General features: G+C 38.7%; 1 protein-coding gene and 1 long non-coding RNA gene across 3 annotated transcripts; both read left to right on the top strand.

Moving 5' to 3' along the window:
• The first annotated feature begins 95 nt into the window (after nt 1–95).
• On the top strand, nt 96–3,082 carry ND-23 (NADH dehydrogenase (ubiquinone) 23 kDa subunit). 2 transcript variants are annotated; one of them, XM_022812054.2, is made up of 4 exons: nt 96–202; nt 1,151–1,312; nt 1,600–1,825; nt 2,220–3,082. In XM_022812054.2, exons 1-4 carry the CDS (start codon nt 160–162, stop codon nt 2,425–2,427), a joined length of 639 nt encoding a protein of 212 aa, XP_022667789.1. In that variant the 5' UTR covers nt 96–159; the 3' UTR covers nt 2,428–3,082. The 2 variants fall into 2 exon arrangements, with proteins under 2 accessions (XP_022667789.1, XP_086848958.1); XM_086992832.1 differs by having other exon boundaries at nt 121–202; nt 1,151–1,207.
• Nucleotides 3,083–6,681: 3,599 nt separating this feature from the next.
• Nucleotides 6,682–12,834, top strand: LOC147754889 (uncharacterized). Its single transcript, XR_015330195.1, has 3 exons — nt 6,682–6,992; nt 9,018–9,295; nt 10,043–12,834. It is a non-coding gene; the product is annotated as an uncharacterized LOC147754889 (long non-coding RNA).
• The last annotated feature ends 3,769 nt before the right edge of the window (nt 12,835–16,603 follow it).

Below are 16,603 nucleotides of genomic sequence, written 5' to 3'. Positions count from 1 at the left end.
AGTGTAGCTCACGAAATTATTGTTAGGAAGGTACCAATCTTAAGATAAAAATTAGGCGTGCTTTAGCGCTTCGAATAGCTACTTATAACTTTAATAGAAGAAAAATACGGACTGTGCGCGTCCCAGACATGCGCTAATAATCGAGGTTTGACAATAACAATGAAGATGTCCGGGCTGACTCGAACCGTTCTTCGAACCAATGGTGAGCGAATTTACGCTATTCATGTACTGAATTTCATCTTGTTCCGAAATGTATTGATTCACAAAAACTAGCATTCGTTATACACACGAAAATTGTACAAAAAAATTCATTTTGTATGGGTAAAATTCTTTTTTTTTAATGTCACTCCTGGAGGTCAACAATGAAATGTCCATAGAAAATGTCGGTAACCGTATGCATATAACTGTAAACTAGTGTAGTTATCATCAAATTGGCCAATAAAAAATCGAATAAGTCAAAGCTGTTCGTTTTCGATTCAGGCGAAAACATGCGAATTTAGCATTAAAGTGATATTGCTGCTTTACGGAAAAGGGGTCTTGAACATCAATGATACTAAGCCCAACCAAAAAAGGTCCAGAAAATCGATCATATTTTGAAAACTCGAATCCACTGTAAGAAGAGCGTCTAAAAAATGTTTTCACTCGTTACGTTATAGGAAAGTTTGTTTGTCGCGATTCTTCTTATAAAGGAGAAACTTGTCAGGCCGTTCTATTGGATCTCTATTTATTTTGCCGGCTATCTCAAATCACAAAAAAATTGAATTATTTAACAAGCATCTAGCTACTCTATGGACAATTTGGTGACAGTGGAAGGCGAATACTATCGTATCCAGTATTCTTGAGATATATTTGTGAAATGGTCCATAACAGAGATGCACAATTAGCACTTATGTCTGTGTTCTATAATGCAGAAAACTGCTGAAAATTTGCTGTCGTGGTTACGTATCTGTAATAAATTATTAATAAAAGTAAAAATGCATCGCAAGGTTAAAAATCAAGTATTAATTAGCAGTCTTAGAAGTTGTATAGTAAAATATTTTGATTTTTACTTGACATGAGAGTAAAAAACAAGCCGTGAGTCGAGTATACTAGTACAAATCGTGACTGCGATTTACTTTGTTAATTGTTCCGTTCATGTTTGGTGTTTCAGGCGGGTTTTCTGCGGGCACGCGAGGTTTTAAGCGTTCATCACCACTAACAGGAAAAGGTGAATTTAAGAACGTTAACAATGAGCATGTTCAAGAAGACATGTCGTGGAACGCAATCACAGATCGTGCCGCCACTCAGTTCTTTTTTAGCGAAATCATACGTGGTAAGCGTCCCGTTGTTGGGAGGTCGCAGAACGAGCTTGTAACTTAGTCAGCCATTCAGCAATACAAAGAATCAATTAGACATTAGAAATACAAAAATCTAACTTACAACAAACATAAGTAGGTATATGGGATCTTTTTTTAAATTTTAACCAGTATTGGTCTATGCATGCACTGTAAAGGCAGATATGCTCAAGAAGATTGAATACATTTTTTTCGATCAATATTTAATAATATGCCAAGTTTGTCCTGGTGCAATGATATATCATATACATTTGGTACTCTGCAGGCTTGGGTGTCACCATTGGCAGTATCTTCAAAGAGCCCGCAACTATCAATTACCCGTTTGAAAAGGGTCCGTTGTCGCCGCGTTTTCGTGGTGAACATGCACTTCGACGCTACCCAAGCGGCGAGGAGCGTTGTATCGCTTGCAAGCTGTGTGAAGCCATCTGTCCAGCACAAGCAATCACTATTGAGGCGGAAGAGCGTGCTGATGGAAGTCGACGCACAACGAGGTGGGTACTGTCTTGTAGTGTAAGGCCTGTAATTCAACCCCTCTCGAAGTTAGTCAGCCATCTTAGCAGCCTTTTTGTCTTGAGTCCATAATTTAAACGGAAGGAAGTGGGAATACCTAAAATCACACTAATTTCTAATCACAATTAACAAGAAGGCAGCCGTTCCCACATACCACTGTAGAGGCAATGAAAATGACTCTGAAAAAGTCTACCTTAGAATCACTCCATTCTACAAATAATGAGCCGTCTTTCGTTATCTAAGCATGCGCCACGATTCGTTTTTCTATGCTTTTATATATATTCACCTTACTTCGTAGTAGATACTCTAATCTGAACGCCGAACTAACAAGAGCATTGTCTCTATATTTGTGTGTTTGTATGTCTACGCGTTCAGGTACGACATCGATATGACCAAGTGCATTTATTGCGGTTTCTGTCAAGAGGCATGCCCAGTTGACGCTATTGTTGAAGGGCCCAATTTCGAATACTCAACTGAGACGCATGAAGAGCTCCTGTACAACAAAGAGAAACTCCTTAGCAACGGCGATAAGTGGGAGCCCGAGATTCAGGCGAACATCCAGGCCGATTATTTGTACCGCTAGGACAAACATCTTAGTCAATAACAATTTTTAGATGGTTATATGATAATGAGAACCATGAGCCTAAACTTTAATTGTGGCGCAATCAAATAGAGAGCTACCCGAAAAACCGCTCGGCGCTGCGTACATTGTCAATGATAGAAAGTTAAAGAATATCTGAAACTAATGAAATCGGAAAACAAAAACCTGGGTTGCTGAATTCAGCGTCAAAAATGTATTTAACTGTCATGAACAGTCTTTATCTAGGAAAAACCGATGATACATTGCTCCGTGTCATGACATTTCAATACGTAATAGCCGGTTTTGCCACAGCGCAAGCGCTGTAATGCACTCTCTTGCGTTCCGATTCTCAATGCGTGTTGTGTTATTGAAAATTTATGGCCCTTACACTGGCATTTAGTCTCGAGCACCACCTAGGATCCTTCTGAAATCAATAGATTAGAATGACTTATGCCGCGTGACGTTTTGTAGGGAAATCCTGCTTTGGGAAACCGGGGCGTCATTAATCGAATAAGCAAGCTTTATTGAGGAACGAATTTAATCGAGACCAGATGATAACTAGTGAATCTATCTTTCAATATCTCTTGCAGAAAATCCACATTATCTGTTGTTTAGTGATATTATATAATAAACAACAAAGAATACAAACCCAAGTTAATTTATTTGTTGTCTTTTTTGACATTGTTGGTCGTGCATGCAAGGAGATTTTTTTTATAGAGAGAAGTTGAAGCATAAGCATTTTATGGAAATGTTAGGCTAATCTGTGACTGTGCTTTATTATAACGTTGTTGTTTCAATTACAATTATTTTTTTAACAGCGACGATTGCTAAGAGTCATACAGCACTGTCGAATAAATTATTTATTGGACTGTCAAGGTCATGCCAAACTGAAAAACAATAATCCTATATTGGCACAATTTAGGCTCCATGTCCAACTTGTGTGTCAAATCATGTAACGAGTATATTTTCTGAACGGTTTGCTTTTACCATTTTTATTTGGGTCACGATACAGGGGTATATCCGAGGATTTCGTTGTACTAGGAATTCTATTGTTACACGACAACAAACTAGAAACTAGCAGGTATTATTCCTAATAGAAGTTGCTAAAGTGGGTTTTGAATGGTGTTTTAAAACAATTTTGCTGGCGATTGTATTTACAAAAGAAAATGTTACCTTCGTCAGATTATGATTAAAAATAGACAGCCGTACAATTTAATTTCTGTTTCTGATAAGACAGAAAGCGTGCTCAACTATTTTTTTAAGAGAGTACGGCAAAGCTACATTTTTTGTAAACTATTGTTAAACTCTGATTGCAGGTTATGTATTAAGTACTCACGTGAAAGCTTTACAGAGCATTTTTCTTTGGCCAGGGTTTTGAGGTACTCTTCCAGTGTTGAGTACTTCCTTTCAACATCATCGAACAGTACAATGTGTACTTTGGATGTGGGTTCCACCTATGCGCCGGTGGCCATGCGCAAAACTCACTGACCAAACTTAGTCTGATCTCTTCGTCACTTATCAAAAGATTCGGACTTGTCCTAGATAAAACAGAGCTTGGAGTCGCCTTAAATTTTTTGGTGGAGTGAATTGTAACTCGTAAGGTCAATTTTACCAAATGTGTGAATTTTATGTGGTTCTTTATGATTCTAAATCAAGTGCCGGCTAATATATATGATCGTCCGTTTGTAGCAGCATATCCTCAGCCATTACGTTTGAAGTGACAACAGACATAAACAGACATATATTTAAGGTTGCGAGAGAGTATCTTTAACGGTGTGATATACGAAAAAAATACGTAACGAAGAATATATATATGTATATATTATTATTACGTACTTTATATATATATATATAAAGTACGTAATAATAATACGTATACTGTCAGGTAAGACCGGTGAGAAGATCAACTTTCGACGGATTTAAAAATTCATCTTAATTAACTCTGAAAGCGGATGAAAGGATGCTCTAGGGAACCACCCTATCTGAAGAGATGATATCTGACGATATATATTCATAATTTTTACATTTTGCCTAAGGACTTGTCGATATTTTCTAAAATTCGTAATTTGTAGTAGTGCTAATATCAGTTGATCCATTTTCCTGAAGGATCTAAGTATAGTATGACAATCGCATATTAACTGGGGGAAAGGACTATCGGACAATGGCACCGATCATGCTTGTTTAGTGGGCTTTCTCTTCGAACTTAGTTCAAACGACAGTTTTTTTTTTCTAGAAAATCTTTTGTTGTACTCGTCCAATTAGGCATTCCTTGGAATGATTGTCCACAATTTTCAAAATATTTTTTTTTTGATTTGTCACTGTAATCATTCCCATGTCTTTATCCCTGGCAGTAGTGCGATAGATTATACATTTCCCTCCCTTTGCCTTTGCTTTTTAGCTTAGTTATTACTTATTTTTACTGCATACAATTATTTTTACAAATAATCTACGTATTATCTAAACCGTTAGCCACGGCTGGACTTTTGCAAGAACTCGTCTATATTCTTCAATTGTAAATATCATTTAAATGATAAATTCTTCCAGAAATAAATACCGAAACATTTTGAAAAAAACTCATCTATAATGGCAGCTGTTGTAGATTTCTGAATACCGTAATTTCTAAAATCAATCTCAACTGAGAATTACTAACATATTAGACTTCGTTTTACCGTTACTCGCTTCATAATTGTTTGTCTTCATAGGTTCTGTTCCTGAGGCCGCGCTGTGCACAGATTGCGCGCCAAATAAATGTTAATGCCAAGACATATCATTTTACAGTTTACATGGTGTTGCTACTTTGTGAAGCATAAATCCGATTTATTAACCTACTTACCGTCCCTACACTGAATTATATATCGAGTGAACAAAACAGGAGTACTATATTCTGATAGAGCATTGAGTTTATTGGCCTATCTACCAGAGGAGTTCCGGTCGCTTCCACCTTCTTCCTCGACAATTTTTACTACACTGACACCCAAACAGCGGTAACACAACTACTTACCGACGACTAGTGCTGTTCAAATAGAGATAGGAACTTTGCCCAATCTTGAGTTTCGCTCAAGGCTGTTTTATGGAAATGGTAAGACGCCGAGGCGCCCCGTAGGGAAATAACGCAGAAACAGAAATTAAATTTGTAGCAAGCAAGCGCCTATTTGCAGTGACCCGCAGCGTCAATTGCGATACACAATTCCAGACTTATTCCTTGGGTCCCAATCGCTTACCAGCATTGGGAGAACGGGAGAGTACAACCGTCGAGAAACTGGCAAAGAAAGTAGCTTGACAGAGTGAGGCAATCGCTGTAAAAGCGGAGCTTCTCCTAAGGAGAGTCGTATCGCATGTTCTTCTAAAGTGCGAATGACACTTACGACAAATTTAGTGAGCAGAAAAGAGAAATGCCATTACGCCTACGGCGTACGGCTTCGACCGAGAACGGACTGGGGGGTATAGATGTTTGCTGTCAGGCCAACCACAGCGTCGATGACCCTGGTAGTGGCCTGCTAATCGATAGAAACATCGTCACTTGCAAATTAAACTAAATTGTGGTGTGAGGCTTTTGTATGTAGGCAGTGTGCTTGAATATTCAAGAGGTTAGGTTAATATGGATAGGAATCCCAGACAGCCCAAGGACATAAATGAATTACTTTTCTAGGACAGTTTCGTTACGGATTAGCATACTGTTCAAAAGTAAATAAACAGTTTTAAATTCATAGGTTAGTACTAAATTCTGTAAAGTTTGATGAAAATAATAAGTAAGCATCCATGCTTCAAGAAATAGTATACAAAAGGACATGTGATATAACTGAGGTAACTAAACATATGAAGATTTGAAAGTATATTTGTATAAATGTGTGTAACTCACATTTTGATGACGCATTATTTCGTACAAGTTTCCTTCTAAATGCCTCTATTTCATTCATAGCTATGAGTTCGCTTTTGTTTTAGAGATTTTTGGAAATTTTCGGAATGATCTTTTGAAAGTACAGATAAATAAGGCTGTATTTTAAGCAGCAATAGGGCCAAATCGGACAGCTTCAACACATTACAAACCATGCAATACATACCAATACATATATGTGCCGTGGTATAATATATGTTTTATAGTTTTATTGCATATGTATATATCCAATAAAACTAACTAAAAACCTCACAGAGAGGTCGCATGCGTTATTTAGTTTTCTGCTGTGTCTGCCCATGCGTAGTGTCTCCGCGAGAAGGTACCTAGTGTGTAACCTGCCAGTTATTGCTTTATGTTTTGCGTGCCAAAAGCTGCTTTAGATCAACAGTATGCATATACTTGAATAGCGGAAGGGAGTGGGCAATGCGTTGCAAAGTGGCTTGAAGAACATGTAGTGAATATTGACCATAATAGAGCTTCTGGAGCCAGATCCTCATTGAAAGTGATATATAAACAAGAGTGTCGCTCCTTCGTTACTTCTTTACATTGAAGCTGTTTAGTGCTGATAGTGTAATTTTTACTAATTTTATACGTAGTAAACATTATTTATGGTGACGAAACTATCAGTATAGAAGGGTGGTCCGTCTTTTTGTTTATTGTTTGGTACTTTTATGTGAGTACTTTGTATCAATATTCATGAATCAGCCATGGTAGGTCCTAATAGTGTTAAGAAAATCGAGGCTTCAAATTCTGATGCTGCGACGATCGGTCAACCGTAATCGTAAAATAGCATTTTAACTATCGAATTCTCAGTTACTGAGAGTTTATACCTGATATTTTGGCATCTAAAAAACGACAGTTAATATATGAGAAATATAGCTCGCACAAAATAGCAGTATGGTGATATATCTAACATATTGTCTACATATGATGTGATGAGAGGCATATGCTGGCTGATAAATATGTTCGAAGTGAAAATATCAAAGGTTTCTTGGGGAACTTTTTCGTAAGGGCTGAAATCTCTCCACGATCCATTCTCTTTTGCTAGGCATAAAATGTTTAGGCGGAGCATCTCTTGAAAATGATAGGACCGATGGACCGGAAAAATTCACACGGGACTAAAAATTACAGTTAGAGATTCGATCTTTTTGGTGGCTTGATAAAGCTGCTACGGCCTTTACTACAGAAGAAAACTTTCCTGGATTAAGAAGTTTTGTTGAAGCAGAAAGTGCTTTTGAGTAGTTTTTTTTGTCTACTGCATGTACGACTCAGTCTGCCTGAAAAGTCACAAGCCATGCTTGAAAAAGTAGCAGCCAATAGCGTATCAATCCTGATTGGTCCAGTTTCTAGATATACGCGGCCGATTACTTTACGACGAAGGCAACGCCCAAGGGCGTATTTCGGGTAGCTATTTGCGAAGTAAGAGAACGTGACTTCAAGTGTTTGTACAGTTGCACGTGAAACTCAAAAGAAAGCGACTACTCCGGACAAAAGCTTTGCTGGGATTTGTCAAGACTCTGTCTAGGTACCTCCGCAGCCTTAATGTGTTCTTATAGTACGTTTCTGTAGCATAAAAAATTTTTTGAAACTTTATTATCGTTAACGGATAGCAGTGGTCTTGAAGGTCGGGGCGCGACTTCGATGAGAGTTTATTGTACTACCACTTATTGAAAAAGCTAAATTCGCAAGAGTTTTGCATTATTTTATGTTGTAATGAATCGACCAGTCTGAAAATTAGCTTGTTCTGTTAAGATATATTTCATTCAAGCACGAGCATCATAGCCATTGAGATCAAGGTTAAACAACTTTTTTTAGGTAACTAAATTAAGTTTGCTTATAAGAAATCAATACCCTGCCTTTGATGGCCGAGTATTACCAAGCTGACTCTATATAATAGAGTAGCTTATTATTGGTACATCGACAGATCCTTTTTTGTCCTACGAATGGATTATGCCAAGTATATTATTTTGGAAGAATATTAAGACGCTATGCTATTACATCTGAGCAAAGGATTATATGTGGTCAGTTAAAGTGACTAGTTGTATCGACTGATTTCGTTACTTTAGCGTATGAAAAGTCAACATGTTGCTTTTGTTGATATTAGAAATGAACGATACGATTTAACTTGTTGCCTGTAAAGCCAGTTTCTAAATCTAAAAGCATTATGCTTTGTAGTTACTCACTTCCAGTTTAAGAACACTTCAATTTCCCGAAACTTTTGCTCCGATTAATTTATTCATTTTAAAAATACACTTGGAAGTTACGTACTGGATGGGATAATTTTTATAAAGTTGACTTCTTTTTTTTGCGGAACCTTATACAAACCGCCAATTTCTTGAGGTAGGATCTTGCTATGGGTAAATCTAGTTAACTAAAGTTACTTTGGAAGCTACATCGTACGATGTCAAATCAGTTGTCTCAACGCACAAATCTATCGCATACAAATTCAAGCGTAAATGCGTCTTACAATTTTTTTTTTCAGTTTATATGTATGCTATCCACATTGAGGTGAGCTCGCTCTTTTCCAATGCGGGCGTATAATATCCTAATATTGTCAAGTGTAGCATCGTAAGTATAGATGCTTGCAGAAGTTAATTTCGAGCTTTATCCCGTCGATACAGGAGCTTTATGCTGAACTTTTTTTTTTTCTATACAACTGATTTTTCGCACTGTAAAGGCAATCGCAAAATTATTACAGTTTCATTGGGCCGCAAACAACCAACGCCAAGATTAATAGACGCGAAGAAAGTCGTACCTATGTTTATGCAATGCTAAGAAGAGGCACGTGGGCGTCCATTTAAATGGATCCTTTTAGTCTGCCACTGATGATGATTTCCCATCGATGGACAAAAATGTTACGGAAGGGGATATTTTCGGTGTTTGAGCATGAGCAGACCACAGAACTTGGAGTACGCACTGGAGTCAATCGGGAGGGAGAAGGATGATCCGGTCCTTTCCAGAAGCGTTATATTTGAGGTAAAGTCCGATTACGAACTCCTATCCGAATACTGTGCTAATGCGGCGATTTTAAAAGTAGAAAAACCCATTTTCTAGCTGTTTTCTAACATATAACATTGCGTTTAGCGGAACTTCTACGGGTGTCTGTATTTCACTCATATGGCTAATTATCTAGATAAGATAATAACGTTGACACACTATGCAAGCTGTAACTGGCGGATATTATACACTAATTTTTTTCGGCTCCTTCCTTCGATATGTATGTACTCCGTTGTCACTGTCTGCTATGAAACGAGCTAAATTCAGGCTAAGGGTTTCAGCAGTATTATAATACTACCAACAGCAGCAACAGTGTAACCTACGATGTCATCCTGTATTAAATTTTACTAGCGAGTCGCGTTAATATATCCTGCAGTGTTTAACTCAATGTATATACATATAAGGGCGTACTGTATATTTAGGGATAGATGATTGGACCATTGGCCAATAGTTTAACGCATGTTATCAAATATTTGTCGTTCAATTTTTTCGATCCTTCTTAAACAGTGTTTATTATGTTTGCGTTAATTAGTATTATTATTATTATTAAAACTCATTGTGTTTTCAATGATCTCAGAGCGACAATGTTGGTTTGAGGACGACAAGACTCACCCGAGCTCCCATCTGAATTGAAATTTGGCTATTCGTGACTGTCGTACTTTACCACTTTTTCAGGATCTTGCTGATCAAATAACTAGCTAACACACTCTGTAACGATCATTGCAGGGGCAGCGGAACTAAGCCAGTAAGCTGCTTGTCAAGGAATAGGATTGACATAAACTTATTCACATTATGACAATCCGGCGGCGGAACAATCCATCCACTGCGGCTCCCACGCTCTTCTGCTGTGCCAATGGCGGCAATGCAGACGACGCTCATTAGCGCCATTAGTCGATTTGTTTGCTTGGGCAGTAAAAGGCAGGCATTAAGGTTATGGAAGAGAGTGAAAGCTCAAAAGAGGGAATAGGCCAGTAAGAAGGTCACGCAAAGCGCAAGTAACATTGGCCCTGCTTGACCCCTGGAATCTGCCACTCACAAATTCTTTGGCACTCACTATGCGGGACCCGCACTCCGAAGTCTTCTAGCGTCTTCGCTCCATCGAAGCTTCGGTTGCAACACTTTAGAGATAGTGATTCCATTGTACGAAGAAGCACTACTATCAGCAGTAGCGGTCGTATATTTCTGAATGATGTGGAAGCGATAGGGAGCAGCAAAAGAGCTGTAGAAGAAACATGCTGTATGCTATCGATTGGCATTTGTGAATCAAACTAGCTCAAAGTACCATAGCTGAAAAACGAAGAGGAAGGTCAGAAAGGAAAACGGCGCCAAAAATATCTGTTGCTGCGGTCTTCCTGCGGCACGGGGGATACCATCTGTTTTAATAGAATGCTTGCGGGTAACAGAGGGCGCTTCTACGAACTAAGAGCTCTTCTTTGTTAAGAATTTTTATACATTACTAACACAAAAAAAAACCACATAGACAACTTCTAGCTGCTTAACTGTTGCTTCTATCTCATCACACCTGTCGTGTGTAGATGTGATTCAAAATTCATTATTTTCAGAAAATACTTCATCGGCTTAGACTATACCTACAGCTGTATGTTCAACTGGTGTGGGAGGGATGAAAATGATTTTAGGGTCTGTTACCTTAACAAAACCATAATGTATAAGAAGAAAGCTAATGTCTACTAGACAGAGGGATTTATGAGGTTCTTACAATCAGTTTCAAACATTTCGTAATAAGCCAAGCTTCCCGCTTGCTTGCCCATCCATGTCTAGTATGTGTACAAGAGTGGGAGAAAGCCTTGTACATTTTTGTTTCGATCACGCATTATAATATAATATTTAGAAAACCAATCAGAATTCATTTTATAGTTAATTTAACGCTATATATTACTTTAAATGTGGCATAAATTCGCTCGGACAGTAGGTTTTTAGATTTTGGTAAAAATTGAGTTAACCTCTGAATTTTTACATTGGTCATTAATTGTTATTTCGCTCACCGCTTTCATTCGCAGCATTTTTATCAGTCTTTTAATGATCTCACCAATGTTCTCGCTTTTGGCAAACAAAAATGTATCAATATTGAGCACCAAACAATATTTTAACCTCAAAACTTATTGTCCTCTGAATATACTTAATCTTTATAGCCAACTGTCGTAAATGCATGTCACGTTTAGTTTGCTAGCGGTATCTACTTTAAGGGTTATTTTTCGACATATTTTGAAAAACCAAATTTTTGACTCTCAAAAAAGCTTGTACAGCTAGACACCATATTTGTACAAAATTTGGAACCGGAATGGTACCTCAGACGCACATATTTACCCAATATGACCGCGATTCGATTTAACCACCGCGTCAATTAACCCCCCAAATCGCATTTCGGTACATATTTTTAAACTTTTTCGTCATAACGACAGTAAACTAGTCGGGGGACTTGTAAACCAACACGGATCAAATCTAGAACATGAAGTGAATTAACGGCAAGATAATTGCGTTTTTCTTCGCACCTATTTCATATTTGAGTTTGACACTTTCTAAAGAGGAGGTACCGCGGAGTCGAGTAGGTTTACCTTTTCTTTATTACACCAACTCATCTTTCTACTTAAACATGTTTTATTTCTGCTAAACCTATTCGGCAGCCACAACTATTTGTAACCACCTGTTTTCTAAAATGATTTCCCAAGCCTTTTATGCGTTCCCATGACCTTTAAAATTCCTCATCATTTACGGTAGAAAAAAAGCATATTTTTTGTAGGTGAGACTAGGAAGGTTCAATTGGTTCGGCTACGTTGGTAAGACGGAGAGCCATTGTGATGAAGCTAAAAGAACAAACTCATTATCTTCTGACTAACTGGCCCGGATACCACTTTCTGAAAGAACATCGATAAGGCCCTGACGACAGTAGAACTACAGTGCTTGGAATAATTTTCCTTTATTCTTTAGATCACCGGCTTAGACCTGCCGGGCTTTGAGATTAGGAGCAATAGCTTTCCGTTTTGGAAATCATCTCCGAATACGTTACAAGCGATGATGACTTACGTGGTCTTACGAAGTGAACCTGTACGAAGTTTTTCCTGTTAGGCCGACTGCCCAATACCCTCACCAGACAAGGAAGATGTCGCAGGTGGCTCAGTCTATTGGCTTATAGACTGCAAAAATAGACGAGACCGAATTCAGGCCGCTAATTACGCTTGTTATTTGTTATGCATGAAGCTTTATATAGTCGACCACATTTACGTTGCAGAGAAGAAAAATTATTAGTTGATATTGCTTATTTGAGCTTCCACTTTATTACGTTTCTATTTTGTGATGCTTCATCGTTTGGGCTATCTCTGGCACCATCGTGCAGGCCTCTCATATTGTTTTCTGCAGCGGTAGGCGGCCTCACGGATCAATATATACGAGCTGTAATAAATGAAGACGTTGATGAAAGGTTCGCTCGTCTAGTCATTAACTAGGCCTATTTAGGATCCGGCTGTTACAAAGGTTGACGCTGTGAAGTATCTTAGATTTCCATTAGCTAGAAAATTTTCTGCCGAATAATATCGTCAGCACTCACTGTGAAATATGGTCAAATTTTTCCACAATAAGTGGCTTGAATAAAGAACTATGTTTACGAAGATAGAGGTCTTAGAAGATAGTCGTAAAAACGGTTGTGCACAGTTAACTAAACCAAGTTTTTAAAGACGATAGTTCTTTCCAAGAACTATGGGCTTTACGAAGGGCTTCTTATTTCTTATTCTTATGGGCTAGGAACGCTTAAAGTAAGCTTTAAAAAGATAAAAGCTTTAAACAAATGAAAATTCAGCCATAGCACATAGCAGCAACAGCTACGAAGCTTTCAACGAAGTCATATAATGATGAAGTTTGTTTAATAACTTGAAAAATAATTCATTTTTCACCATAAACAACCCTGGACTCGAATATTCGCATCAGGCAATCTTATATCTGAAAAAGGCTTATCTATAGTCAACGAAGTATAATAAAAAATCTAATTTCTTTACAAAGCAACGCTAAAAAAATTTGCAGGTGATTCATGAAGATCTGTGAAATACAGCTTCGTGAGTCATCGCTAGCAATCCGAATGGAAAGAGCGCGAAAGAGGCCGCGTTGATTATTGGTCGTTTATTTGCGCTGCCAGACTTCCAGGTCTAATTACGTAATGCGAACTTAGCACCATATTCTCAAGCTGAGTGTATCACACCTTTGGTCATCATCTCGATTTAGCGTTTTTTCCCATGTTAACATTAGTGGCATTCCAGCGTAGTTAGCTTAACGTGTCACCTTTTGATCCGTCGATACCGCATATATATTACCTGTTCAAACTGATATATGGGTTCGAAAACCAAATTATGCAAGTTTATCGAAATTGGTAACGGCGTAATTTAGGGATGACCGTGGAGGACCATAGTGGGTTGAGAACGGTCTGGCCGGCAGGGTTCGTGTCTTTGGCGAATCCGATGGAAAGCTCCTGTCCGGCTTCCCGGCCGTACCTATCTTATTTGCTATTAAGGCACTTGGATCATGTTGATGATGCTTATGAAGATAAAGGAAGAGCCTCTTCACTTAACGTTATGTTGGAATAAGCCTAAATTCTTCATGCAAACTCACTCACTAGCAGAATAATGCGTTCTAGACAAATATCGCTGCACTCTTTTGCATGGAAAACCATGAGCAACAATGAATCGAAGCCATAGCGGCGGTGGCACACGTTCTAATGGGAAACCAGGGCCGTAATGACAGATTGAGAGCGGTGGCAAAAATATTGTCGTGATTCCAAAATCTGCGTGACCCTCACGCATTCAACTATAACTTGTTCCAAATTCTGTGTGGTAGCGAGCGCAGAAATTTTGTTAGAATGTAAGAGAGGTTTACAGTGTGGGCCTGTACATAAGCTTGTGGGACAACATAAAAGTGCGTTTTTATTTATTTCGTTCAACTAAAGTTCTGATCTGAGCGTCGCACAAGCAACGCGACAGAATATTCAATCACCTAAGTAACTACATATCTTATAATGTAAGCTCATTATATATATATATATATGTGATGATGCAAAATGATATGATGTTAAGCCGAGCAAATACTTTTGGTGCGTAACAGCTGTTTTTAAACTGCTTTTTCGCATTAAAGTTATGTCTCCAACAAACATTTGGTGGATTATGGCTGTATTGAGTTACTACGACTTCCTTGTTTTATGAATCCGCGCTCACCGTATCGCGTCACGTTACATTCTGAGCGTTTGAATAGTTGCGGCGATTTCTACTTAGCCAAACTTACCAACGAGCTCGCACCCCAACGCCACGGGTAGCATCAGGCAACATAATCTAACTTTTGCGAAAAGGCCAGGCTCGCTTTTCCATTTCCCCCATTTAGCATGTGCTTCAAAAGGCCCTTAAGGGAGCAGTTTATGGGTTATAGCGGCCATCAATGCGTTCACAGATGCATCGCACTCCCGCCCGTTAGGCGCCGTGTTTGAGTTGTCAGGCTTTCGCGAATATCATGTTACCTTGTCTACTGGGTTTTACATGGTCTGCTCGGCGTAACAATAAACAAACATTTTGTGAAATATTGCTCACGGTTCAGTAATAACAATTCTAGGGCCTAGCAATAGACTTGAATGCTGATATCCACTCATTGTGGTTATTGAGAAAAAGACACGTGTAATAATACTTTAGGGTGCATAGTTTTTGCTATAAATCTTTGTTTGTTTGTTCTCCTTTATATCTAAATCGTGCAGCCTCGTTGCAGAGTATGTTGTTTTCTTTTTGTTCTGTATTGTCTGCCGTAAGAAATGCAATAATATTTTTACTGTATGTAATTAGAAGGCACGGAAACGCTGCTGACGATTCGTCGGAGTCGATATAATGTTGGTCCTGCATTTAAATTGTCTTTCATGTCTCGTTCTGATACAACGAAGTATAAAAATCATATAGCATTGGGTCAATTAGAACACTGTGTTTGCGCTTCCAGTGTCGGGCCAGATCGTCCAGTCAGGTCCCTGCGTACGTTTGCAAACTCTAAGCTTTGGCTCAATCATGGATTAGTCAATCCTGCAGCCGGCGGCCGTGATTGAACATTTTTTCTAGGACAAAGGTAGCGATGTCGGTAGTCTTAAGTTCCCAGTTTCAGACGGGGCGCTGTTAGGGATAGAAATTTGCGTACGGGTGGAATCGATCTATCTATTTGAAATAATCAGTGGTCGTCCTCTATTCTATAGCAATTTTTTTTTCGTTAATTGTATTCGAAAAGCATGCGTAAAAATTTTAGTAAGACATCAGACGTTCTCAGTATACAACGGTCCCTTCACAACTGTGGTAACTCTTCGATAACGAAAGCACACTGACCTATTTTTCTATATTTGACAGAGTGGGTTAAAATCATCTTCTTATTAGGCCGTCATATGAAACATAGACGAAGAGAATTGTATTGCCAATGGTCTACAGTACATAAGTAAGGCGTTTTTCTGTCGTATATGCGCGAAGGTTTAGTACCCTTGCGGCTGCACGGGTATACCACAATTCACTTATCTCCGTAGGCAAAATGTCTCCTGCAGTTTAACTGAATGATTTATATTTAGGTAGTAATAACCGATAGTAATAGCCCAACGTCTCTGTATATAGACAGGTGCTATAGGAGTTTGTCTACTCTCGAGGTTGCTAATACTTCGATATAGAATGCTTTACTTAATGAGGTCATAAGGTGCATGTGGAACCTTCTCTTATAAGTCAGGATCCTTTTCAAATGCAGTAGCGCCACATTGCGCGCTGTCCATGTTCCACACAGAAACGCTCAATATACAACACTGTGCTTTCGCGTTGTACATATTTTACGGTACACAAGCTGGTTTGTCTGCAGGTCTTTTGTTGTGACGTGGCTCGTCTCCTGATTAAGGCATACTTAGCATTTATCCTAGTGCTTTTATTAGATATACGTCGTAGGAGTTTCCACATTTCGCAATTATTCATCTGCATTATAAATTCGTTCTGCTGAGTTACGCTGTTCATCGTTTCATTGTCCTAGTCCGTGTAACTGTGCGGTTGTGACCGTTCTAGTTCAGGACAAACAGTCTATAGCCTTTAGCCAGTCGTTTTGCGGGTTGCGTGTCTTGTCTACATTTTTCTTTACACGACCATTTAACTGCGGTGTCTCCTTGCTGTTCTGTAGCGGGAGCTATTACGGGACAATCTGTCTTGGTAAGAACTGTCATTGCACTTTTGCCTAACCCTTAAAGCGTTCTTGTTGCCTCTATTAGGTCGGCATAGTCCATATCAATTATTTCACCGG

The sequence above is a fragment of the Varroa destructor genome, unplaced genomic scaffold, assembly GCF_002443255.2.
Source record: "Varroa destructor unplaced genomic scaffold, Vdes_3.0 BEIS01000006.1, whole genome shotgun sequence".
NCBI classification, from domain to species: domain Eukaryota; kingdom Metazoa; phylum Arthropoda; class Arachnida; order Mesostigmata; family Varroidae; genus Varroa; species Varroa destructor.
This window is presented reverse-complemented; position numbering and strand designations above follow the sequence as displayed.

What these genes read in the sequence shown, in the direction of transcription:
- ND-23 (XM_022812054.2), top strand. Translation starts at nt 160, where the DNA reads ATGAAGATGTCCGGGCTGACTCGAACCGTTCTTCGAACCAATG. An exon ending in AACCGTTCTTCGAACCAATG is followed by an intron (nt 203 to 1,150) that starts GTGAGCGAATTT and finishes TTGGTGTTTCAG; the next exon opens with GCGGGTTTTCTGCGGGCACG. An exon ending in TTTTAGCGAAATCATACGTG is followed by an intron (nt 1,313 to 1,599) that starts GTAAGCGTCCCG and finishes GGTACTCTGCAG; the next exon opens with GCTTGGGTGTCACCATTGGC.